Source organism: Mytilus galloprovincialis, chromosome 11 (assembly GCF_965363235.1).
Source record: "Mytilus galloprovincialis chromosome 11, xbMytGall1.hap1.1, whole genome shotgun sequence".
Taxonomy (NCBI): domain Eukaryota; kingdom Metazoa; phylum Mollusca; class Bivalvia; order Mytilida; family Mytilidae; genus Mytilus; species Mytilus galloprovincialis.
The window spans coordinates 45,742,078-45,768,023 of NC_134848.1; the positions used below are offsets into that span (position 1 = coordinate 45,742,078).

A 25,946-nucleotide genomic window follows, 5' to 3' on the forward strand; every position below is an offset into this window, starting at 1 on the left:
CCAACTTTAAATATGCAAATAATGATCTATATGAATTGCAAAACGATTATTTTAAGTCGGTTTGGGAAATACGGTACGTACAATCTGTGTTTGTTCTGAAGAAACTAATATTTATTCGTTACTTTAAAATAGAGGAGAAATGGTATATAAAAGCGTAGATATACAAAATTGGAAAAATATTAAATATATATATATATATATATATTATTCTTATTCATTGGAATTGGTATTTAGCGAATAGTTAGTTAATAGCTATTACATATGTTAAAGTCCGAGTGATTTTTTTGGATACAAAATGTACATAGCATAGCTGAAACTAATTATTTTACTATTGTGTACAGTTTTGGTACAGTTGTGGTTCTTTTTCTTTTCTTTTTCTTTTTTATAATTCAGTAAGTAAACACATTTTATAAATATTTTGTTCATTTATGGAAACGGAATATCATTATAACATGTTTTAGGCTAAGAAATTTTTTATTTTTTTTTATGTAGCGGTATTATTAAACAAACAAATTCAATTGACAGATGAACGACAGTAGAAACACTAATTGAAACGATGGAGGTATTCCAGAAACTACTTTTGATACTAATTATGATGACTTACCCATCTGGCGGGTTTCCACCAGATGCTTTGACAGGGTCTGCTTCGTTTGCCAAACATCATGCAGAAATAACACGTATTTCAATCCGTGTTGCTGTTGGTAAATTTATAAAAGAAAACAACTTGATTGCTGTGGATGACAGCATAGATGTGATAGATTTAGTCGATATATTCTTTGGCAGTGGTAGGTATCAGCATTTTATTTTTAAATTATTTTATTAAGAAGGGTCTATCAGGATAGTTGAAATAATTATTTTGAACTTCAACTCAAAATCTTAAACCCATCTGACTTTGTTCAAGGCAAGGCAGGTGAACACTTTGTCAGAAACTTTCGACAGCATAGATTTCTTGATTTTTTACTACTTATTTTAACAGCTCCCCCAATTAATTTCCTATTACGATAGATGGTTTAGGGTGGGTCTGAATGTGAAATCTACCCAATGAAGTTTTTATTATGCTCTTTTTACATGATGCAACATAGGAGTCAAGGGTCTTTTCAAACTACATGTTGTGCAAAATTACCCAAAATATGAAAGATTCATTGAATTGTTGTCGCAAATACAGGATACATGAAGCACATGATTCTGTTGTCAGGTATTTGCAGATTATTTTACTAGAATTTAATTTATATTGTACTTGAATAGGTTTACTTATAAAATGTAATGGCCGAACATGTATTGTAGTCTTTTGACAGTTTGGTACCATAAAATGGAGAATGGAAATGGGGAATATGTCAAAGAGACAACAACCCGACCAAAGTTATATATTAATTTAGAATACTACCCCATTTAATTTGTTCCCTTTATCAAACAATGAAGACAAACAAAACATACAAGATCCAAGCGTTTCAAGTAAGCAGCACTTATCACAGATCGATACCAGGCTCAAAATAGTGTACGCCAGACGCGCGTTTCCTCTATGAAATAAAATTGAGAAAGGAAACAGGAAAATGTGTCATAGAGACAACAACACGACCAGAAGAGCAGAACCTTATGAAGTACAAAGATGAATAAATACATGTAGTGTAAAAATATAGTTATTTGTTGCCTTGTGCATGCACTTATTTGTTTTATTTTAAAACAACTTCTTGCAATACTACAAATCAATGCTTCCAACTTCCGATTGTTTATTCATCACAAATTGCTAATGCTGTCTCGATCCTTTTTAATTTTCAATTCCATTAACTAACAAATCTGCATTTATTTTCAGATAGTGACGGATCGCAAGAGTTCAGTAGACGGGAAAATGAAATAATACAACATGTCAAGAACCAAGAAAGATCTGATAATGCACATATTCATTGCAACTCTGAACAAATACAACTAGGTAAATATCACTTTACAGGTTTTGTTTTATTTTCAAACGAAACTATGTATGTACGTAGGCAAATATGTGATAAATACTAGTATATATATTTTCTGAAAAACAGAAAAAAAACACATTCGTTTTTGTTGAGGCTTATTGTTAGAGTGTACCATATAAGTAAGTGTACGGAAATCCCGCTATATTAATACATAAAACGATAAGAAAATCGTGACAAGTCAGCTAGAATGTGCGAAATTTAGTATCCGCAAAAATAAATTAGTTTACAGTACATGATCTTTATAAAGACTTCCCGTTGTTATACACGTTAGGAGTCTTATGTTAGATAAGTAATACTAGAACACACCCGCGAAATCGCGGGCATATATAATACAGCTTGTGAACTGTTGTAGGATGATTTTTTGTAAAAGATATTATGTATGGAGGATTTCATAAAAGGTATCAAAAGCCCTCTCCCTTTTTCCAAAGTCCGATATTTGTTTCCTTTCTGTTAAATTCAATTATTTTCGTGTTTCTGGCCTCAGACCACAATTATTCTTCTCCTTTGCTACAATGCTTCTTTTGGTAAAAGTCAAATCAAATTAAAAATTTGCACGGTTTCAAACATGAAATAAATGTAACTGCTTATATATGGACCATTATTAGTGTAATAAAATATGCTTCTAGGACAATCCATCAGTGCCTTTTCTTTTGAGAGCCTTATTAACACACCAATGGTAGGATATGAATAAATGACTAAGACCGACTTAGGCTAATTTGATGGGTGGTCGGAGGGGTCCTGATCCCGAAATCCCGGGCTTAAAATCCTGAAATCCCGAGATGCAGAATTTAAAGAAATTCATACCCCGTAATCCCGAAATCGAAAAATATATTCCCGGATTCCGTAAGGATCAATCCCCAAATCCCGAGCTTAATAACACCCGATCCCGACGCCCCGAAAAAGGTCCTGCCTCCCTCTAATCTCTACCTTACTTTCATTTTTGCCAAATCACTATTTTCCCTTTCAACCATAAATTTTTATGCCCCATTTATGAGCATTATGTTTTCTAGTCTGTGGATCCGTGCGTTCGTTCGTTCGTTCGGTCGTCCGTCCGTCCGTCTGTCCCGCTTCAGGTTAAAGTTTTTGGTCGAGGTAGTTTTAGATGAAGTTGGGCATGTTTTACTTATTAATATATATATGCAAGTGGTATGACCCCTTAAATAGTAAACATTTCAAGGAAAACAGTAGACAGAATCCGGGACTTTCTATACTAACATTAAAAGTCCCTGACAGAATACAGAGTCTCTATATATTAAAGTAGTATAACCGTAGTTTACATGTAGATAAACGCCGAAAATAATTCTCCTCTCTAAGGAGGTATAATAATTGTGGTTCTTGTGATCTAAACACCATGATATGAAACGCGAAAAATGATTGTCCTCTCTTAGGAGGTTTTATAGTTGTGATTCTTGCGATCTAGACACCATGATATGGAGAACGCTCTGAATGGCGTATTGATTTTGCTGGTGTGACCCCTTAGATAGTAAACGTTAACATTTCAAAGAAAGCAGTAGACAGAATACAGAGAGTCTCTATATATTGAAGTAGTATAATCGTAGTTTACATGTAGATACACGCGAAAAATAATTGTCCTCTATAAGGAGGTATAATAGTTGTGGTTCTTGCGATCTAAACACCATGATATTGAGAACGCTCTGATTGGCTTATTTATTTTTCATTTTTGTTATCTATCATACGATTGGTTGTATTTCTGCATGTTTCAAAGCGGAAGCCTTATCTATGACTAAAATTCAGTCTGATGAAGAAATCATATCCGGATTCCTTTTTTGTCGTTTTTCTCCCAAAATAACTCAATCTAAATAATCATAAGAATGGATGACAAATGCGACTATGCATGTTACCTATAGGACACAGAAGCATGATGATTGATTTATTGTGGAAGGAAGAGAAGCGACACCCAAAATGAGGTCTTCTCGTTTAATAGTATAGATAAGACATTTTTATCATATCCAAACTCAATCATCTGGATTAGTTCGCTCATGATGCTTATTACAAAAAAATCTTAAAAAGGTACAACTAAACATTTTAATCTTCTTTTCCAGCAAATACCCATTTACTACAACTTCGGAAACAGATGGAACAACTGGCGCAAAGTTCTGAACCGGACCTACCTTTAATACGTGAGATGATTGGACAATGTTTATATACCATTCAGGCGTTTTACAGTGGAACAAATTGGGTTGAAATGTACGGCGACACAGTGTATAGAGATTTTGGTAAATATGATGAATATGAAGAATGTAACTCAAGACAAATCTTGTTTGATAATTGTTACAAACTGTTATAAAGATCTTTAAGATTGATTGATAAGTGTTTACCGCCACTTTCAGCACTGTTGGTTATTTTGTAACAGCCAGTTTTAAATGGCGGAGGGAGACGAAGTGCCCGGATAGAATACAGACCTTCGGTAAGAAAACTGAAAATCCCAGTCAATTCAGAATTGAGTCCTACCACGTGCGTAACTCGAACTCACAATATCAGTGTTGATAGGCTATTGATACAGTATTTGGACTACTTCGACTACAGGTCACCAAATAATAACAGGCTGCAATAGCTGGTATGTAAAAAAAGAATCACAAAAATATCGAATGCCGAGGAAAATTTAAAACGGAAAGTCCCAATTTTTTTAGCAAAATCAAACACTTTAAACGAATGGATAACAACTGTCATATCCCTGACTTGGTACAGGCATTTTCTTATGTACAAAATGGTGGATTAAACCTGGTTTGATAGCAAGATAAACCTCTCTCTTGTATGACAGTCGCATACAATTCATTATAGTGAACAAAAATATCGTTTGATAGTATTTCAATCGATATAAGACTTGGCAGTCGAATCATATATCTAAATTTCAGTTAAGTTCAAACATTTTCCCTATTTATTACACGCAATATAGTTTAATTTATAATTTCATGATTGCTAATTTGATTTTATATGACATGTAATTCAAATATGTGTACATGTACATCATAGATATAACCCCTAGATCTTATCAGAAATCACGGTTCAACTAAAACCATGAATGGCTCATTGTTGTGTATTTAAACGGACCAAAATTTGAAAGAAGTGTTACAAATATATGTGAATCACAATGTTATGTTATGCTAAATAATTGTATCTTAATTGTATCGTATGTCCTAATAATAGAAAAAAAAGGCAAATTGATAGAATATATTTAGATGCGATGTATTTTTAAACAGTTAGAAGAACAGCATAATAATTATGTCATAATTAAAATGGATATTATTAAATTTTTGTGATAATAACTTAATATTTAAAAACCTGCCTAATGTTAAGTGCCGTGTCGTACATGTACGCTTTGCCGCCTGACCACTGAAGACAGGTTCTATATGTCTGCAATTTGAAGAACTATGAGTAAAATACATAAAAAATATTTCTGCATTTTTAGTTAAAAAAACTAAATTATTTATGAATATTCGTTTTCCATCATTTTAATCATGAACCTATCTTTGTCCTTTTTTAATGTGCATTTTAAAATCGCTTTTGTAGAAAAGTTCACGATTTTTTTTTTTTTTTTTTTATAGTAAATTGTTATTTTTTTTGGACAAATATTCCAGAATATGTAACAGTTTTAGTGTCTGTTTCTCTATTAATGTAATTTTCAAAGGTGAAATGTGCAAATTTAAATTTTGTTCTATTTTTAAAAGTTAACTTTCAACTCAGAATATTCCCTTTAATCTGTTTGAATGCAGGAAATTGAAAAGACGCATTGCTTTAAATATCACCATTGTCCTCATTAGAATGCGATTAAAAGTGTTAACTTACACATTTAAATCTTCTTACAGTTGTAGCAAATAATGAACGTTGTTGAATTTTACAATTATCTATGCAAGTAGGTTTAAGATATGTAAGCAAATATCAGAATTTTTTTTATACAGATTGTGTTTGTTTTTAAGATGATAGATATTATTGCTCTTCTTGAATACTTGTCCAATGACAAAAAACAATCATAAAATGCATAAGCGTCAACCGTATGGTTTGTAAATAATGTAAATAAAGGATGACAAAAAGTGTTTTCCCAGAAATTTTTCATCTTTACTTTAGAGAGGTCGTCATTCGTAGTAGTTTGCGCATTCCATGAGTAGAAGTAAATTGTATATCATGCTTTAATTTCACGGTCATCTTTGCAAATTCAACGTCTCCATTTACGACCATCTCTCCTTGTTATTTCTCCCGTAGGGGTACCAAATAAGACTTTGATGGCTGTTGCAGATGCTACAGTGGATACGTGTCGTGATTGTGACAATTCTGGGTAAATCAAAACTATGATAATTCAATCATGTTATTAGCATGGCCAATATCCTGTTATTTATTTGAACTTATTTGGATTCAATTTCTGGAATTAATACTATTACTTTTTTTTAAAGTCTAGCATATCATAGTTGTATGAATAACATGTTTTGATTTCTTATTATAACCGTAATTGTTAACCAAGTTCGCACCCAGTGATTAGTTAAACACATACTTTTGATTTTCATGAAAGAAGCGGAAATTAAGTTGTTGAAATAAATACGACATTTTTCGAATTTGTTCAGTTGGTTGATAACTTTTCAGTACAGTTTTAATGAATGTAGCATTTTTCAATTTACGTTAGAGTTAGGTATTTTTTCATACCTTTTTTCTCATGTTCAACACAGATACACCAAAATACGTTGATTTTTATAATTGTTTTGTCTTTTACACAGTTCAGATACAACCTCCTGCAAGAATAATTTGTTGATAAATGATGCGTTAACAAGCGGATATCAAACAGGTCATGACATTCAACCTCCATATAGTACGTATTATTTTAACAAAACATTATGGATAGATTTTCGTGTTTTAGTTATGATTGAAACCCTTTTGGCATATTAATTGAAACATGTCAAAAGTAAAACATATTTCCTCACTCATATCCTTCGACATTAATTAAAATATTAAGAACACAAAACAAAATGAGCATCATATAATCTCTTTTATTTACACTTACATGCATTTTCAAATTTTTTTCAGCGGAAGGATGAAGTATGAATAAATATATTTTGTTTTTAGAGACTTTTGTTTTATATCAATAGTTCACATACCAATCAAATAGTTATCAAAAGTACCAGGATTATAATTTTATACGCCAGACGCGCGTTTCGTCTACATAAGACTCATCAGTGACGCTCAAATCAAATTAGTTAAAAAGCCAAACAAATACAAAGTTGAAGAGCATTGAGGACCCAAAATTCCAAAAAGTTGTGCCAAACACGGCTAAGGTAATCTACTCCTGGGGTAAGAAAATCCTTAGTTTTTCGAAAAATTCAAAGTTTTGTAAACAGAAAATTTATAAAATGACCATATAATTGATATTCATGTCAACACCGAAGTGCTGACTACTGGGCTGGTGATACCCTCGGGGACGAAACGTCCACCAGCAGTGGTATCGACCCAGTGGTGTAAATAGTTATCAAAAGTACAAAGACAGTCAAATAAATTAAAATGTAAAATGTAAAAAAAAACTGATTTGGAGTGCTAACTTTAACTGTCAACTGCATTAAAGTTCAGCTTTTGTCTTCTGATAGAAACAAGTGGTGATAATGATAAAGGTAAGTGTGGATTTGGAGGGAGCTCAGACACTGAAAATGGAGAGAGAACTGCAGTAGGTGGAATAAACAAAGACAGACCTGATTCAAAGTATTCGCCACATCACCATTTACATTACAAAGCATTCTTTGCTGCAAGAAAGGCAACAGAACAGTTTTTGATAGATCCAGGTATTATTATAGAATCGACAAAAGAAAAGATGGGCAGAGACTGTTTTGGTCAAACATTTAAAAAAAAAAAGCAACATTAGTTTAGAAATGTTTTAGATTTTAACGAGAGAAATTTATGTATTACTGAAAAATTATTACACCAGGGTTTTCGATATCACAAACTAGTCAAAACATTTACTAAATTTTATCATCGGTATAAGGATATCATTCGTACATATAGCTCAACATGCAGACTTTCAGGTATTTCACATCCAATTTTTTTATGGAAATATTCTTTATAAAGCACAAAAAATGTCAGTATTCACCTCAGAAACTAACAAAACCTTTAAATAGACTTATCAAGAAGGGATATAGTTACGATACTGTTACCAGGTCACTAAAGATTGCTTATTTTGGCGTTAATATTGATTCACTTATAGGGTCTTTGCATCGGAGCTAAACACATTTATTAAAAAACCAGTTGTTGGCATGACACGGGTTATGTTTTTCTCATATATGTTATGATGGTATGATACTAAACCCCGAACAGGAATGATTGTGCCTGATATTCATATGATGAAATCATAATCTTTCAATCAGTCTAATTGAAGTCTGGAGCTGGCATGTCAGTTAACTGCTAGTAGTCTGTTGTTATTTATGTATTATTGTCATTTTGTTTATTTTCTTTGGTTACATCTTCTGACATCAAACTCGGACTTCTCTTGAATTGAATTTTAAATGTGCGTATTGTTATGCATTTACTTTTCTACATTGGCTAGAGGTATAGGGGGAGGGTTGAGATCTCATAAACATGTTTAACCCCGCCGCATTTTTGCGCCTGTCCCAAGTCAGGAGCCTCTGGCCTTTGTTAGTCTTGTATTTTTTTTTATTTTAGTTTCTTGTGTACAATTCGGAAATTAGTATGGCGTTCATTATCACTGAACTAGTATACATTTGTTTAGGGGCCAGCTAAAGGACGCCTCCGGGTGCGGGAATATCTCGCTACATTGAAGACCTGTTAGTGACCTTCTGCTGTTGTTTTTTCTATGGTCGGGTTGTTGTCTCTTTGACACATTCCCCATTTCCATTCTCAATTTTATTAAATCTCCAAAATCTACTAAAATGAGACAAATCAATGTAACAAACTAAAACTGAGAGAATGGAATGAACTCTGAAAGGAACGAGACCGGATGCGTCGATACGGTAAGCGTCTCCTGCTTTGCCTAGGCACTACGACAAATACTTTAGTTAATAATCCAATGATAGTTACCTTATATGTAGAGATCCGCTTTTTCTTGCGTATTATAATTTTCCTCCTTGGTCTTTCATATAGAATAAATACATGAATGATCATATTGTTATTCTAATTTCGACTGGAAGCTCTTACCTGATTCCAAGTATCTTAATATGCAATTCTTTTGTTTAGGATTACTGATGCTAATTAAAGGCCTGATGAAAATAGAAACTTTTTCATCTCCAGTTTTTAACATACTTTTACAAACTTGATATGAAGTTTAATTGTTTAAATGTTTGTTTTCATTTCATATCAATTGACTAAATGAATAACATAATTAAAACATAACACGCGAATACAGATACAAGATACAGATACAAGATCAAAGATGAATGGAAATTCATATTAAACTTGGAAAAGATGAAAAAAGAACTGTAAAATATGATAGATTGATAAAAATATTAAAAATCCTGAAATCATAGATAATGTCAAAAAGGGGAAGTATAAAACCCGACAAAATCAAACGCTCGATTATACCTATCCATGCGACCAATAAAAACAACTCTAATATTTCTGTCTTGATACAGACATTTTCTTCGAAACAAAATGATGTGATTAACTTAATTCCAAAGCTAAATTACCCTACCACTCGAATGATAGTTGTTTATAGTTTCTCTATATTGAATAAAGATATGTACGATTTTGCATCAGTATTTACTCTCATTTACCAAAGCAAATACTCAGGATTTGCACTGGTAAGCGCATCCTGTTATGTGATGGTAATAAGCAATCTTTTTTATGCCCCACCTACGATAGTAGAGGGGCATTATGTTTTCTGGTCTGTGCCTCCGTTCCTTTTGTTCGTCCGTCCGTGCGCCCGTTCGTCCCACTTCAGGTTAAAGTTTTTTGTCAAGGTAGTTTTTGATGAAGCTGAAGTCCAATCAACTTGAAACTTAGTACACTTGTTGCTTATGATATGATCTTTCTAATTTTAATGCCAAATTAGATTTTTTACCCAATTTCACGGTCCATTGAACATGTAAAATGATAGTGCGAGTGGGGTATCCGTGTACTTAGGACACATTCTTGTTTCTAAATTAATCGAACACATCATAAGATGAAAACAAATCTAAAATGTATTGTATTACATTTTAATGTACGGAAGGGGCTTCCGTTCAACTTTGTTTTTGTTAATTTGAATATCTTCGATAAATCATGAAGCTAACCAATAGTAGTGCATACGATATGACACAGTAAATTTGTTATACAGCCTTAAATGGATTTTGGTCATTTCTGAAATTCGTAAAATACCACTTGTTTCAAGCTGCATTGTCAATTGGACTTTGGTTGAAATTCGTCCAAAATGTAATCACACCGTAATTTTTAATTTTCATAATGACCATACAATTTTTGGATTGAAGCGTTCGTATGATGGTGCATACAGAAAAACGCTTTCGCTGGACAACTTCGTCCTTATATGAAAGTCATTTATTGGGATGGTTGTAAATAAAAAAATTCAGAACCATCATGAGCTGATTGGCCATTATGACAAAAGTGTGTCAGAAATCATATCTGATATTCTTCCTCAGTCATAATAACCTTCCATCATTACCGAACTGAACAAAGAAATAACACGACGGGTTCCGTATACGGTGCAAGAAATGTTTACCCTTCCAAAGAACCTGATTTAAATCCCGATTTTTAGTGGAGTTCGTGATGTAAATGTCCTTTGGTTTTGGGAGTCTTTGTTTACTCCTTGGTTTTGATTGTTTTTGTCTGTTATTGTTTTCTTGTACTTAAACAATTAAAATCATTAAAATACTGAACTCCGAGGAAAATTCAGAAAGGCAAGTCCCTACTCAAATGGCAAAATCAAAAGACCAAACACATCAAACGAATGGATAACAACTGTCATATTCCAGACTTGTCATATTCAAGAATTGAATTATTATTATTTAATGAATTAAATGTCAAACATTCAAATGGATGGGAGGACTACATTTCGTACGATTGTAAATTGACGTTCTAAATGATGTAGCATGTCTGTTTTGCAGAAATTGGAATAATAAATGAGTTGCAGAATGACATTTTTGCTGAGGTGTTTAACTTGAAAGAAAAACATCATGCGTCGTTTGCATTTGTAATTGATGATACTGGATCTATGGGAAATAACATTGCTCAAGTTCAGGACGCATGTGTAGATATAATTACAGACGTTTTAGATTCTCCTAATGAACCAAGTGATTATATTTTGGTAACTTTCAACGATCCGGGTGAGTATTAATAAAATGTGATGAAATACCAATTAGACAACATATATGGGATCATAGAAGTCTATCTAATATGCAAAATAGAGGTTTAATAAAAATACCGAACTCCAAGGCATTAAACAAAGGGATTCCATAAAACCTGACAAAATCAAACGCTATCAATCAACCGAACAAGTGAAAAATAAGTACTATATTTTTGACTTGGTAAAGGCATTTTCCGAAGAAAATTGTGCATGGATCAAGACTGCTTTTATATCTAGATAAACACCCCACTTGTATGATAGTTGGTTTATTGTTCCATTTTCTTGACAAAACGTGTTGCACAACCCAAACAGACAAATCAAGACTCATTCAAAGCACAATATTGAAGTGGTTACAATCATAACAGATGCATATTATTTACCGTACCGATGAATATGCAAGGGATTTGTTTTAACTATTTGATGCTTATACACCCACATATATTTGATTACTAGTAATAGATTTTTTTTTATCTCTCTTGTTAGTTTTATCATCGAGTAAGCATCGTGTTTTTTTGTTTGTTTTAGATACGCATATCCATCGATTGACTACGACAGATGGACTTGAGATGATTGAAAAATTGGAATCTCTTATTGTGTATGGAGGAGGCGATTGTCCCGAATATGCTATGAGTGGATTAATGAAAGGTAAAAGACATGTTTAGAATGTATAACACCTGCTTTATGAAGACAGACATGATTTTCGATTTCAAGGTATACTTGTGATCCTGAAATAAAAAAAAACACGTTGCCATGACCACAGAGAAAACGGTAGCAAAACAAACAACTAAACATATGGCAGAAAATATACTGAAAATAATACCTACATTTATTTATATAAATGATCTAGTAAAAGAAGTAAACGTCTGTTTATCATTTTATATACTAGTAGACGTGTTTAAAGCAGATTATTAGAACATTAAGACCGATCACTAAATAGGACTTTACCACGTCTCACATTTTTCTCGTGTGGAGGAAGCCATTGTTTCCGGAGAGAATCATCTATCTTAGGTAGAAAATTGACAATCCTCACCAATTAAACCCGGTCTTGACCACACATCGCCACGTGTATGGCTATTGGACAATTGAAATATATCTGAAATAAAATTAATCACAGTATTCAATAGAACAATTTGTTGAGGATATGTGCTTATTATTATGTTGAAATGTTCTTTTTTTTTATTATTAGATTTTGTTCATTAAAATCATATGTAAAATTCCCCACTTACTTAATATTCATCTGATTTCATTTTAGGTATTGAATTATGTAGAGAACATTCACTACTATTTTTCTATACGGACGCACCTGCAAAAGATGAAACCGACCGGCAAGCCGTTATCGATGCTGCAAATGCGAAACATATCAAGCTCATGATGTTTCTACAGCATGATTTGTGTAAAATACGCAAAAAAAGAAATACAGGTATAAACTATGGTGTAGAAACATTTATTTTGTTTCATTTTTTGTCTCCTTCAAATCAATCTTTCTTATAGTCACTCTAATGACATAAAATTAACAACGAAATAACTGTATATATCTCTGCTATTTTCTTTTAGTTGCAAACACATTTGATCCTTTTTCCCTATTCTGTGCTGGTTTTTTTTTAATTTCATGCTGAAGTAAATTTTCCGCCTATTTGTAGCTGCACTGTGCACATTTTTTATTGCCTTTTTAGTTTTACAACATCCAGTTTAAATGTGCAAAAGAGAGTTGGTTGTTAATGTGCAGAATATAAGTTTAACTCATTCAAATCTGTGACTGTATCCAGTCAGTTTACCTAGACCATGTGTTCCTCGTTCTAGTTTGTCTTTGCTTTAAAGTTCTAATCTCAGAAGGAGTCAGTGGTTGGTGGTTAATGTGGTGTGCTGTACAGTGCTGTAGTTTTGTTTGTATATAAAGGTAACATAAAACAAACCCAGTTTTGATGTGACATGAAGAGTAAAGATTTCTGTTTATAATGATTTACAATTTTATTGCAGTTGTATATAAAAACCATGTAATATACATTTTCACATTCAATATCAGGTGTGAATTAAACTACGCCAACATTGTAGTAAATCCAATTCTTGAACATAATAAAATCAATCGATTTTCTAATAACACATTTAGTAATGAGTTCAGCATGGTACTCTTTAAAAATCTAAAAGCATAAAAACGACAAAATGATTCACACATAATACATTTACCGTAATCATAAATCCAAAACTTGTGTGTATCTATTTAGGTCGATGGAAGCGAGAAACAGAATCTGATGTGTATTATGAAATTGCTGAGGCTACAGGCGGAAAGGTTTACCAGATCCATACATCAGAAATAGCCGAAGTAATGAAACATATCACACAGGTAGGACATATATAATCTTATAAAACGAATATGGTGCAAAGTTTTTATAAGGACCGAAATCAGGACTTGTTTTTTGCATTTTGTCATAGGATTCTGTTCCTGCCTGTGCATAAAAAGAGCTATGTTTCATGTATTTTTAACATTATTTATCCCTTTTAGACGTTTAATTTAGTATGCTTCAAAAAATTGAAACACGAAAAACTTTGAAAACCATGAACTTATTTCTACCACCAAAAGTAAATGTCTTGGTTTGTAAAGGAATCTCTTCGGCTCAACGGATATGAACAAATGTTAACACAGTTGAAGAATGCTATCACAAGATTAAATAAATATATTTTTTATCCTGGACGGTAGCAATTTGATTGACCAGGGGTTCTTGACTACCAACATGTTTTTGAGTGGTCTACGTATGTTTCATGGCGTTTGTTTTTGTTGCACTTTAAGTGTAATACCATCAAATCATGGTACGTCACATCCGGTTGTATACGAAAATTGGTCGAAAAAAATATTGTCTGGAATTTGACAGTAGTAGGTAATTAATCCTATATTTTATTGCAGTAAAACATTTCTGTGTCATAAAAATATGTCTTGGGTATTTCAAAGCACCATTTTGTTTTATTTGGGATTTCTATCGAATATTTTGTAAACTTGAGGTTACATGGTTACTAAACGTTTTACACATATTAAATAAGGGGAGAAATTTTATTGGTTAACTTCCAGTGATGGTAATGGTCTTATATGCAATAAAATGTTATGTGAATTTTTTTCTATAGTACTTGACAGGATAAAACTTTACTCACGCCAAGTATTTCCTTATTTGAAACAAAGATAAATTCTGCACATTTTTTTTAAAAGTGAAAATTTAACAAAGACTAATAGGGGAAATCAATGGTAGTATTACACCTTTACTGTTTCTGTGCGTCTATTGTTTACCTTTTATATTTGATGTGTCCCTCGGTTTGAGTTAGTAGACCTGATCCCCCCCCCTCAATCGATTTATACTACTGTTGCTTTTATTATTCTACGATATTTTAATACTTATTGAATTGTGTCTACTTTAAATGAGTGTTATCAATATCAAAGAAATTTAATTTGTCACTCAATTTTGTTGTTTTAGTACATATGTTACAGTGAATTTGTATTATCAGGAATGATGAAGAATCCCTGATTTTTTAGGGAATATGTAGAATCACTAAAATCATTGGTAATTATATATAATCCCTGAAAATTTAATAATTATTCTACAAATTCCCTAATATAATTTCAGGGATTATGAATAATTTAAGGATACTTTGTTTGATAATTTTTTTTTAATAAATATAGACAAATTATAATTTTTTACTTTCATATTCCTCGCCAATTGAAGTGATTTTGCTTTTAAACACAGAGGTTGGTCTTAAAGATATAACCAACGCAGGGTTTCGGGATAAAGTTCAAGACTTTAAAATTAATAATATCAAGATTCCCTTTGCGATGTATTGTTTGTTTATTAAAAGCCAACGTCAAATTGATATTCATGCCTATTTGTAAATCCACAAAACATGTTATTTGTGGTACATGTAAAAACAAAAGTGAAGACGATTATGGATCATCTATTTGTTTTGTTTTTGGTCAAATGAACAAGAAATTAAACAGAAAGAACTTACGCATCTAAATGTTTAAAAAAAGAAAGCTGACATTTGGTGTAATATTCTCACATCAATTCCACAGGGTAAAAAGGAAAGGGAATCACAAAAATAAAAAATAATGGTAATTGTTCACCAAAAGTCTGAAAAAGGATAAAGCCTGGCCAAAAAAAACCAACATGGTATCTTGCTGGAATCAGTTCGAGGCTGGCTAATTCCCTTTTTTTGGGGTACCTACAGATGTTTTTACTGAACACTTTATTTCTCTTAGACGGATCATAAAATCTGATTCGATACGTGATGGAAAATGTTTTCTAGAATGTGGATATTGCAGTAAAAACAGATGTGAAGCATATTATTTTAATATATTATGTTTAACATTTTAATATATTGTGCCTAACATTTTAAAATAATAAAGTCATCATTTTAATATTTTGTGCTTTACATTTTCGAATTTGTGTTTATACAGTGTAATGCTGTTTTAATAAGATTTTATAGCATAAGTTATTTGACTTTTATTCATTTTCTTTATAAATAAAACTATAAAACTATTTCTTTATTTCAGTTATAATGTATAATCCCTGACGTTTTTTCTAGTGATTATACATGATCCCTTAAATTTTTAGTGTTTATATATAACATTGTATAATCTCCAAACTGGCCAGTGATTCTACATAATCCCTGAAAAAATCAGGGATTCTGCATAATCACTGATTATACAAATTCACTGTAACACATACAAATCATTTACAAGTGCAACCATATCGATAACAATATAATTATGGACGGGGGCTTCTCCGTGAAATATATGAAATATCGATTGCAGGCCTTCTTTCTCAAAACTTTGTTGGAAATATTTTCTTAAATTTTTATGAGCAGGTTACCGATTTACTTTTAATTATTATTATTTTTCATTAACTAAACATGCTGTATACGTTTTCCAGGAGCTCTTACCATCTTCAACAGCTGTGCTGAATGCTTTTAATCTTGATGTTACTGCAGATGATTTTGTTACCTTTCCCGTTGACAATATGATAACTAATTTCAAAGTAACTGTACTTGGAGCCACCTCTACGACAGAAGTTGACGTGCACTCCCCTCTCGGTATGTTATATTGTCACTAAATTTGATTCAATTAACCAACTAATAAAAGTATGTAAAACTCTTTGGTTTCTGATTAAGGTTGTTCAGAGGTATAGAAAAAAAGAATGACAGAATTTTCTTATACTTTGCCAAAATGTAAATTTTACTATGCTTTTTCAAACGAATGATCAAAAGTATGGGTCACCGTGATATTTTTTAAGGTACGAGTCGTTACAAATAGCCAAAATGTGCTTATATTATTCATGAAAAAACACATTTCAGTACATAAAAAGAAATCAATGTGACCGAATTTTGAAATAAAAATATGAGAAGATGAGTTTTATAATATATTTTAAGAAAATAAAATAAACAATGGTGTCACCGAACTTGTTTTCTTGCTACAAGTAAAAAACGAAAATCCCTATACGTACAGTATAAATTTTGTACTAAAAGAGTTATCTCCCCTTAAATGATTTATGTGAAGATTAATTGTAAAAGCGTAAATATTTGGTATTTGTAAACATTTTCAATGATGCAATGAATAACTAAGTTTTCTTTATATAAATAAATAGTGTAACTAATAAATTGCAAATCTCTCCCCATTTGCAGATTTGGGCACATAACTAGACAAATTATTTACTGTGATAGAACAATTCACGATGGCGGTATAACCCTGAATTACCTGAAAAGCTCCTTCTAACCATTTTAATTAAGTTGATTAATATGTATTTGTGTGTACATTATATTGTAAAAGAAAGGTGAAAGATAGAAAAGGATATTTAAACTCATAATTCGAAAAGAAACTGGCAAAAGACTTATCATCAAATGACAAAGTACTACAAAGAACACAACATAGAAAAAAAAGACTCGGGTTGCTTTCGAATGGACATTTAACTGATTTCGTCGACATAATGTCATCAAAGTTTGCATTAAAGACCAAAACAGATTATGCAGATCGATGACCGTATAGCTTAAAAACACAACCGAAATTTTATAAAACATTGGCTGACTTCATGAAGTAATTAAGAACATTTTATATTTATATTTGATAAGCCAATCATATTCTGTTCTAAATAATAATCAAATTGCAGGTCAAATGTGAAATGTAACTTATTATTTCAGGATCTGTGTTAACAAGCCCTGACACAAATGTTTTATTTGAAAGTCCAAACAAAGTAGTTGTTACAGTTGCGGTAAGAATCTTGTATACAAGTGAAAAACATGTGTAATCCATTTTGTTCAAATTCAGAATCAAATGAGTTTAAATACTTTTCAGAAAAGATATAAAATGAAAATACTGCATAATCGTTTTCATCAATTCCGTAAACTAACTGAAATTTTAAAGTTATATACTCGATAAACGTTGGAAGAAGAAACAAGATAATTTTCAGTTTTCTGTTAATTATATCAATACATACCTATTCAGAAATGCATGTGATTGATATTAGCAAACCCGCTTCAAATAAAACCATAAATAAAGAATTGTCCAGAATCGGCACAATAGCTACAACTAACGAATTTCTATTTTACTCATTTTTGCTGTAACAACAAAAGTCATGCACTGCATGCTAACTATTTTCCTAACCTGGTTTTAAAGCTAAAAGTGATACTATATATAACGAAGAGCTTATCCTTCTGAAACATACAAGTACATCACCGGCACACCGGTTGGGTTCGTAGTTTCCTATTGTTTACTATTACTTTAGTATCGTCCATTATTCCTCTAGGTATTTGAATTCTTTTTTTCTAAACAGATACATCTCAGATGATGTCATCTGCATGTAACCTAAATTTCTAGAAATAAGGTTTTTGTATAATGAGTAATGACAGCAATCCCTTTATTTTCATGTATAAAGAGTCCAACACCTGGTATGTACACTTTGTTCCGAACAGGACATAACCAGTGGAGTGTTAATATAACTGCTCAGTCAGCAATAGATTTTGATCATACCATTACAGAAGAAGCCAATGACGGATACTTGTACAAACTAGTAGGAAATCCTATCATAGGTTTGTTATGATGTATTTGTTTATATCTTCGTGACATTCCCCTCATCTTAATTGTAGCTAGATCGTAATCATGGAACTTCAATTCAAGATTATGTGACATTTTCAGTTGAAATGGTACTATCGTATTATTATAAGACTATTCTAAGATCAAATGATAAATGAGATACTTTATTATTAAAAAAATTGGCAAATAGGAGGATAATTTTGATATTTGTTTCAACATACCACCTACGATCCGTCAAAGAGTTGTTAAAGGGTTATTTAAAGCAAATACAAAATCAGTAGTCGGTACAAATACAAACACATAAAGGTGTGCTTTCTACTTGAAGTGTATATATTGAACAAGATCTCTTTACACACATCATAGGCTTTATAGAAAGCTGTGTGGTGACCTATCGTTGTTTATTTCGGTGTCATTTTGTCTCTTGTGAAGAATTGTCTCATCGGTAATGATACCACATCTACTGTTTTTCAATTCAATTTCTGGCGTATTGAATTTTAAACCTGGTGCCTTTTGTTAGCTATTATTCACGTGTTTGTTTGTCTAATATGTTCTCCTATTTATTTGTATTGTAGTCCTGTAATGTTATGTTGTCATTTTAATATTATATTTAACATTGCCATTAAAGCCGGATGTTTGGCATGCCACAAAACCAGGTTCAGCCCACCATTTTATTCTTTAAAAATGTCCTGTACCAAGTCTGGAATATGGGCATTGTTATATTATAGTTCGTTTCTGTGTGTGTTACATTTTAACGTTGTGTTTCCGTTGTGTCGTTTGTTTTCTCTTATATTTGAGTGTAATTCACATTACTATAAGACATTTCACGGTACATTTCTATCCCAAATTCATGTATTTGGTTTTGATGTTATATTTGTTATTCTAATCGGATTTAGTCTAATGCTTAGTCCGTTTCTGTGTGTGTTATATTTTAATGATGTGTCGTTGTTCTCCTCTTATATTTATTACGTTTCTCTCAGTTTTAGTTGGTTCAGCGGTATACTACTGTTGCCTTTGTTTATATCCTTCATGTCCAAGAAAAAAAATTAATATCAAATTATCAAAATTTTACTGTAGTTAGGAATATATATGTGTCTTGAATTATACATTGTATTCAAATGATTGAGCACAATCTTTTCCCGACCGTTGAACAAAATAATTAAATATAAGACATGGTTATCTATTAGTATAACAGCTGCTTGGTCAAATGTAAAGAACTCAATATGTTATAAAAAAAAGTATTCAGATTTTATACTATAAATATTGTTCCGTTGCAGGCCAAACTTATACAATCTTTCTAACAGTATATAACTTACCAGAGAATGCAACAGTCACAACAATGCAATTCACAGGAGGTTCAGGAAGTGAAAACATTTTAAATTTAACACACATGTCATCAGATTTTGATTCAACGTATTTTTCTACTGTTATGCTTATATCTGAGGTAAATGAATTTACAAATTGATAGATTGTACAGATAAAGCATTTGAATGTGATTGATCCATTATAATTGCCTTGATTTTTTCAATTCGATAAACAGTGTTTTCTTATCTCCCTTTGATTCCTATTTATACATTTCTTTTGCATTTTTACTGTGTAATATTCACGCTGCGATACGCATTAATGAGTTGCTTGTTTTTTTTTCGAAAGATGAGATTTGAAGCAACACATTACCTTAAAAAATCCATTGGTTGAGTATTATAAGGTTTAAAAACGTGACCAATGCATTTACAAACTAAATGTGCGTAATCATTCCGTTTGTTGGTATATCAGTTCAGTTTGCTCACCCTTCAATCCCATAAAATTTTGATATCTTGTTAAGTACCAATTTCTCATCAACTATCTATGAACTATTTTTTATTTAATATTTTTATTTTTTTTTTTATATTAAACTCAGATCGGGTAACTTGTTTTGATTATTGTGACATTTTTTTTCAGTTTCGTACTTCTCAGCTCTTTATGTTCAATTTTTATTCCATCTTGATATTATTGGTTATTTATGTATATGCCATTGAACCCTATTCACTCAGTTTTATATAATTCTTCTTTTTCATGCTTAATGAAGTCGTCAGACGTATAATACATGTATTAATTGTGAGTTAAAGGTGAAGGAAATGTATACGCAAAGTGTGACAGCAATAAGAAATGACTAAATATATCACATTGGTAGAAACATACATTAAATATCACATGAATTGCGCTCAATTAAAGATAAATAAGTTTCATTAACACTTATTTCATTTTTTTCAGTCATTTCAAATCAGTATTTATGGAACAGACGACAATGGGACTGCATGGATGAGAACGTCACCGAACACGATATCTCCAGTAAATGTCAAACTAACCCGTTCTTCAACACCAGGTATATATTAGTGATTTTTTAAAAACTTATAAACAAAAAAAATGCAGCTAATTATTATAGTTATCATTAGCAAACACAAGTTTTCACCCTACTTTGTTGATAAATATAGAACTGTTTGGCAATTGTTCTTACTTGAGAAAAAACCTAGTTGTAACAGATGAACTTGAAATGTATGAATTATTAAAACATAGCGTTGATATCGAATATATTTTATTTAAGTCAATATAAAAAATTTAAAAAGTTGTGGTCTGATTGTCAATGGGACATATCTCCGCCAAAGACCAACTATTGACTTAAAAGTTAACAACAATAGTTCACCATGGGGCCTTCAACAATGAGTCTAACCCATACCATAAAGTAAGCTTTAACAGTTCCCAAAATGAAATCTGTAAAAATAATTCACATAAAAAAAACTAACGGCCTCAAGTATGTTCGAAACAATAAACGAAAAACAAATATGATATACAGCAACGAACGGCAACCACTAAATAACAGGCTCGGTTCTTTTGACCAGCCGTTTATCAAGTCTAGAATTTCCATTTGTTTTGTATAATAACATGAATAAGTTTTACATTACAATATCACTTTTACAGACCTGTTTGTTAATACGATTGGAAATGTGTCCTACATTCTCGAAAACAAAGGAACAACAAACGAAACATTTACTGCTAGTCTTACGGATAATAGAGGATTGTTGACAGGCCAGACAAGTTTTGAAGAATCTATTGCCAGTAATGAATCTTCGGAAATCTTATTTCAGTTACAGGGTTCAAGTTCCGTAAGAACTGTGTAAGTTTAAAAAAAAATAAAAAAATCACGAAATTAAAGCAATTCTAGTACTATCTAGTACAACATGCTGCATAAACAGCTAACGATTACCCATCCGAAAACACTGACATACAAACAAATTGCCAGATAGACTTACTTATGGTAAGCCTGTTTTACATGCGCATCAGTCTCCACATTTGCACATTTGTCTATTTATTGTTCCATTAATAACTAATTACATTAAAGTTTATTAATCCTCATTGTCAAAGTGGGGGTATAAGCCAATTTTGAGATCAACATAGTATAGATACAGAACTTCTCATACATCTTTAAAATAGCATATTTCCGTATGAAAATTATTCATTTTATTGTCGCCACTGATTTTGTGTCCGTCTTGTAACGTTTTGTGTTATTAAAACATAGTTAGGTAGTAACCAATCATACGATGCGTATGTATATATCTCTAACTATTATTTTGTTAGAGTTCAATATCACCCCTTTCGTTATGTTACAACCATAAAAGATTTCAATACCAACAACCTGGAACATATAAGAACCTAAAAATTTACAAAACTATTGGTCGATTTGATGGTATTACAGCTTGATTTGATGTTCACATGGTATAATTATATTTTATAAGATGTGAAATATAAGTATGTTATTGAATATTTCTTTATTGATATTTCAAACAAATGTTGTCCCATAATTACCCAACGCTGTAGTTATGTCGATATAAAAAGGATATATTTATAGCTCTATAATGTGTCAAAATGAAGTTTGTATCGTTTTTTGTCAAAATATAATTAAAGGTATGGGTCATACGACTTTTTCAAGCTACATGTTGTGCAAATTGTCAGATTATATATATATATATTATGCATGGAAAATCTTATTTTGTGTGGAAAAAAGAATACAACACTGTAGAATTTTCAGATTATATATGAGAAGATAGCCCGCAAAACATGCTTTCAGAAAAGAATAAGACAAAACGGGGTAGCTTAACGTGTTTTCTTGCTACATATTTAAATAGGTAACTCACAACACTTTCATGATAAACATACTTTATCTGCATTATCATCCATACTATATAAGTTGTCTCCGCTTTTTGGCAAACTACTCTCAAAATTTGCACATTTCATTAAAGATCTAGACCAATTGTAATTTGCTTCTCAAAATCCAAAATGGAGGAAGACACCAGAGCCACTTAAACAAATCTAAGGGTAAATATTATGTATTCTTACTATAAAGCCGATGTAAAAACAATGTGTATTTCTTTTCTAGGACATATACTATTTCTGTAACGAGATCTGGCTCAGCAAATACTCTTCAAAAAGAAAGCAAAACGCTATATGTAAGTATCTGAACTAATAAAAGTACATATTTTGTAAAAATTGAACCCTTACAGCAACTCCCTGGTGGAGTGTAGGTGGTCTGTCCGGGGGATCTTACACAGCCCAAGTTGCCAGCTGCCGTCGATTTACGGTCCTTCGTCCAGTTCGCAGAACTTACACATATCATTGTTTTAATTGTTCTGAACATTTAGAATCTGGACGTCAAACAAGAAAAATTAAATAAAGCATACACAATTGGGAACAATCGTATCTGGACAAGCTGGATAGCTACTCGTCTATGTGTGTACCTTGGATTGCATCAAAAAATATTTTACATTAATGATATATATCCAAAATCAAATTTTAAAGTTTAAAGCAATTACAAAGTTTATTCAAACATTTTCATTGATTATTGTCTTCGAAGATAAGTCGAGATATTCCACCAATGTGCAGTGTTGACACTTTGAATGGACAGTGTGACAACAACTATGGTAACGGTTCATGTTTGGACAGATCATGGACAGGTCAAGCAACAATAACATTTACTACAGATCTCCAGTCTGTCACAGGATCTAATGGTATGAATGTGGAAACGAGCAGTGTATTATCATCGCCATCAGTAGTAACTGTGAGGTAAATACTGTAAATTCAGAAATTATTATTATTTTGTAGTAATGCAAATAATATGACTTGGTGATTATTGAAAAATAAAAACTAGTTTACATTTTGATATCTGGTACTTGAATATGAACGCAGAAAGACTTGAATTCGCAATATGTAATCTCGCATTATTGTCCATTCTTTGAAAACTACAATAATAAAAGTATGCAATAATTTCTGAATTCACAGTTATGTCTAACTATACTTTTAGCCTACACCTCCCGCTATTGGATCTTGTCAGTGTGTTTCATATTTAAAAGATTTCAATAACAGAACCCGAATAATTTGATATATTTTATGATTAGATGCAAATATATATTTTGCAACAAAAACAAGAATTGTCAAACGTGACGTTACAATAAAACATGTGCCTATAACACAAGTATCGACAGAACGTGCAGAAACGTTGATGTACGCCGAATTTTCGTAGTTTCTTCAATCTTTTCTTATTGTTATCTATTTTTTGCATGTAAATTGCATGTATCTATCAATTTATTGCATGTATATATATATATATTTAATTGTTTCTTTCTAATATATACACACGGATATTTTCAACTAATTCTCAATTGTCAAGGTTTACAATTATTTGAAACATATATTTCAGCGGCACCTGTTGTACACCATCGACATACTTAACTATAATTGACAAAAATAATAATTTTGTCCGATGCCATTTCTTCCTTGGAGACGTGATCTATATAGATGATTCTAAATCTGTATTGTCGACAGCTGTAAGTCATGGACGTATTTTACTTTAAATTATTTTTAACAAATTTGCAACCCCAGACGCACGTTTTGTCTATATCCAACTCATCAGCGATGCTGATGTCAAAATAGTTAGAAAGCCAAACAAGTACAAAGTTAAAGGGCATTGACGACCCGAAATTCTTAAAAGACTTAAAATATAAATGGTATTTGGCGTTTTTTAAGCACGTGTCTTTCCGGAACACAACAAAGATTACGTTGCTCGGTTTCGGAACAATATGTCTAGGTGAGATTGACATGTTCTTTGTAGATTGTTACAATATTAGTTAACACAGTATAAATCAGTGCGTCGATATAATATCACAGAGGATATGACAGGGGTTGTTTCTTGTAATAGGTTATCATTCTGATATCTCGATATGTTAATTCCACAGAATGTTTATTAATCACCCATTTAATTAATGAATCAATCACTTTAATATAAATACCTTATCATAGACTGTAAATTTTAATTGCAAAAATATACCCTCATGTTATTTTGCTCTTTATATCAGACTACTATTAAAAAACGCAAAAAAAAAAGCGAAATAATTTGGATTTCTTAAGACCATTCTATCTTGAAATGTCCTGTACCAAGTCAGAAAAATGGCAGTTGTTATCTTATAGTTAGTTTATGTGTGTGTTAAATTGTTGTTTATTTTTTCGTTGCATTTGGGTGTTTCTGTTGTTTCTTTATTTCCTCTTATAAATGATGCGATTTCCTCGGTTTTAGTTTGTAACCCGGATTTATTTTCTCTCAATCGATGTATGACTTTCGAACAGTGCTATACTATTATTGCCTTTATCTAAACTTTTATTACAATCAAATCTTTACTATGGCTTACGCTTCTTTTTATACATTTACAGGAACAGATAGCAGTGGGTGTCATAGCAGGAATAGTCGTGGCCTGTTTACTGGCAACGGTGACATTTGTAATAGTCGTATACCGCAAAGGTGTGAAACCAAAGCTAAATGCCATGAAGGTTGATAATCTGAATAGAGAGGCAGTAAAGACTTTTCCTATGAAAAAGGAAAACTCTTCAAAACAACTATTTTATAATGACTTTATGACTTTGAAATATGACTTTAAAAGTCAACCACCACGGGATACCCATTTTCCACATGACTTAGAATTGGAAATAAGTGATTTTCAATAAGGCTTAGTATTACCAAAATGTTTATCTAATGATGAAATGCAACTAAACTTGATTCCTCTTTTATTTATTTAACATAAACTGACTATTGCATTTATGAGTGTCTGATAAGTTTACAAAAGTTTTAACATATGTTCTTGTAGATGTATTTGTATATCTTAAGAGAAAACTATTTGACGTATCACAGAACATAGAAGTCCGGTTGAATTTTTATACTTGCGTTTTTGTTTACAGTTTCAAAATTAATGTAACAATGCCATTTCATCAATTAAAACACGTTATATATACTACAACTGTTCTTCGCTACTTTGCTATTTGTTGCCGTTTTTGAGAAGTTTCAGGTTCCATTTCGTCAGGTTGAAGATTGTTACTAATCCCGCTGGCATAACATTCTCAGTGGTATCAACATTTTCTTGCAGAGGATTTGCGTGATCTTCGATAACAGAAATTGTCGCGATTCGGTTTCTTTTCTTATGCACGCAACGAGCCCGGAAGTGAATGTAGCACTTAAGTATACCAATGGCGATTAAACAAAAGGTTGGCAATCCCATAAAAACAATGCATCCCCATCCTATTTGATTGTGAAGATTGTCGCTTGTTTACGGAAGATATT

At 31.7% G+C, this 25,946-nt stretch overlaps 1 protein-coding gene across 1 annotated transcript; it reads left to right on the top strand.

The window, feature by feature from the left end:
- On the top strand, positions 1 to 25,556 carry LOC143050766 (uncharacterized). Its single transcript, XM_076223885.1, has 21 exons — positions 1 to 73; positions 526 to 785; positions 1,811 to 1,927; positions 4,028 to 4,201; positions 6,186 to 6,258; positions 6,692 to 6,783; positions 7,553 to 7,744; positions 11,012 to 11,230; positions 11,776 to 11,895; positions 12,503 to 12,670; positions 13,473 to 13,591; positions 16,161 to 16,320; positions 17,422 to 17,492; positions 18,156 to 18,309; positions 19,588 to 19,754; positions 20,561 to 20,672; positions 21,266 to 21,461; positions 22,722 to 22,791; positions 23,196 to 23,404; positions 24,039 to 24,165; positions 25,046 to 25,556. The coding sequence occupies exons 2-21, from the start codon at positions 557 to 559 to the stop codon at positions 25,334 to 25,336; spliced, it is 3,060 nt and encodes a 1,019-aa protein (XP_076080000.1). The 5' UTR covers positions 1 to 73; positions 526 to 556; the 3' UTR covers positions 25,337 to 25,556.
- The last annotated feature ends 390 nt before the right edge of the window (positions 25,557 to 25,946 follow it).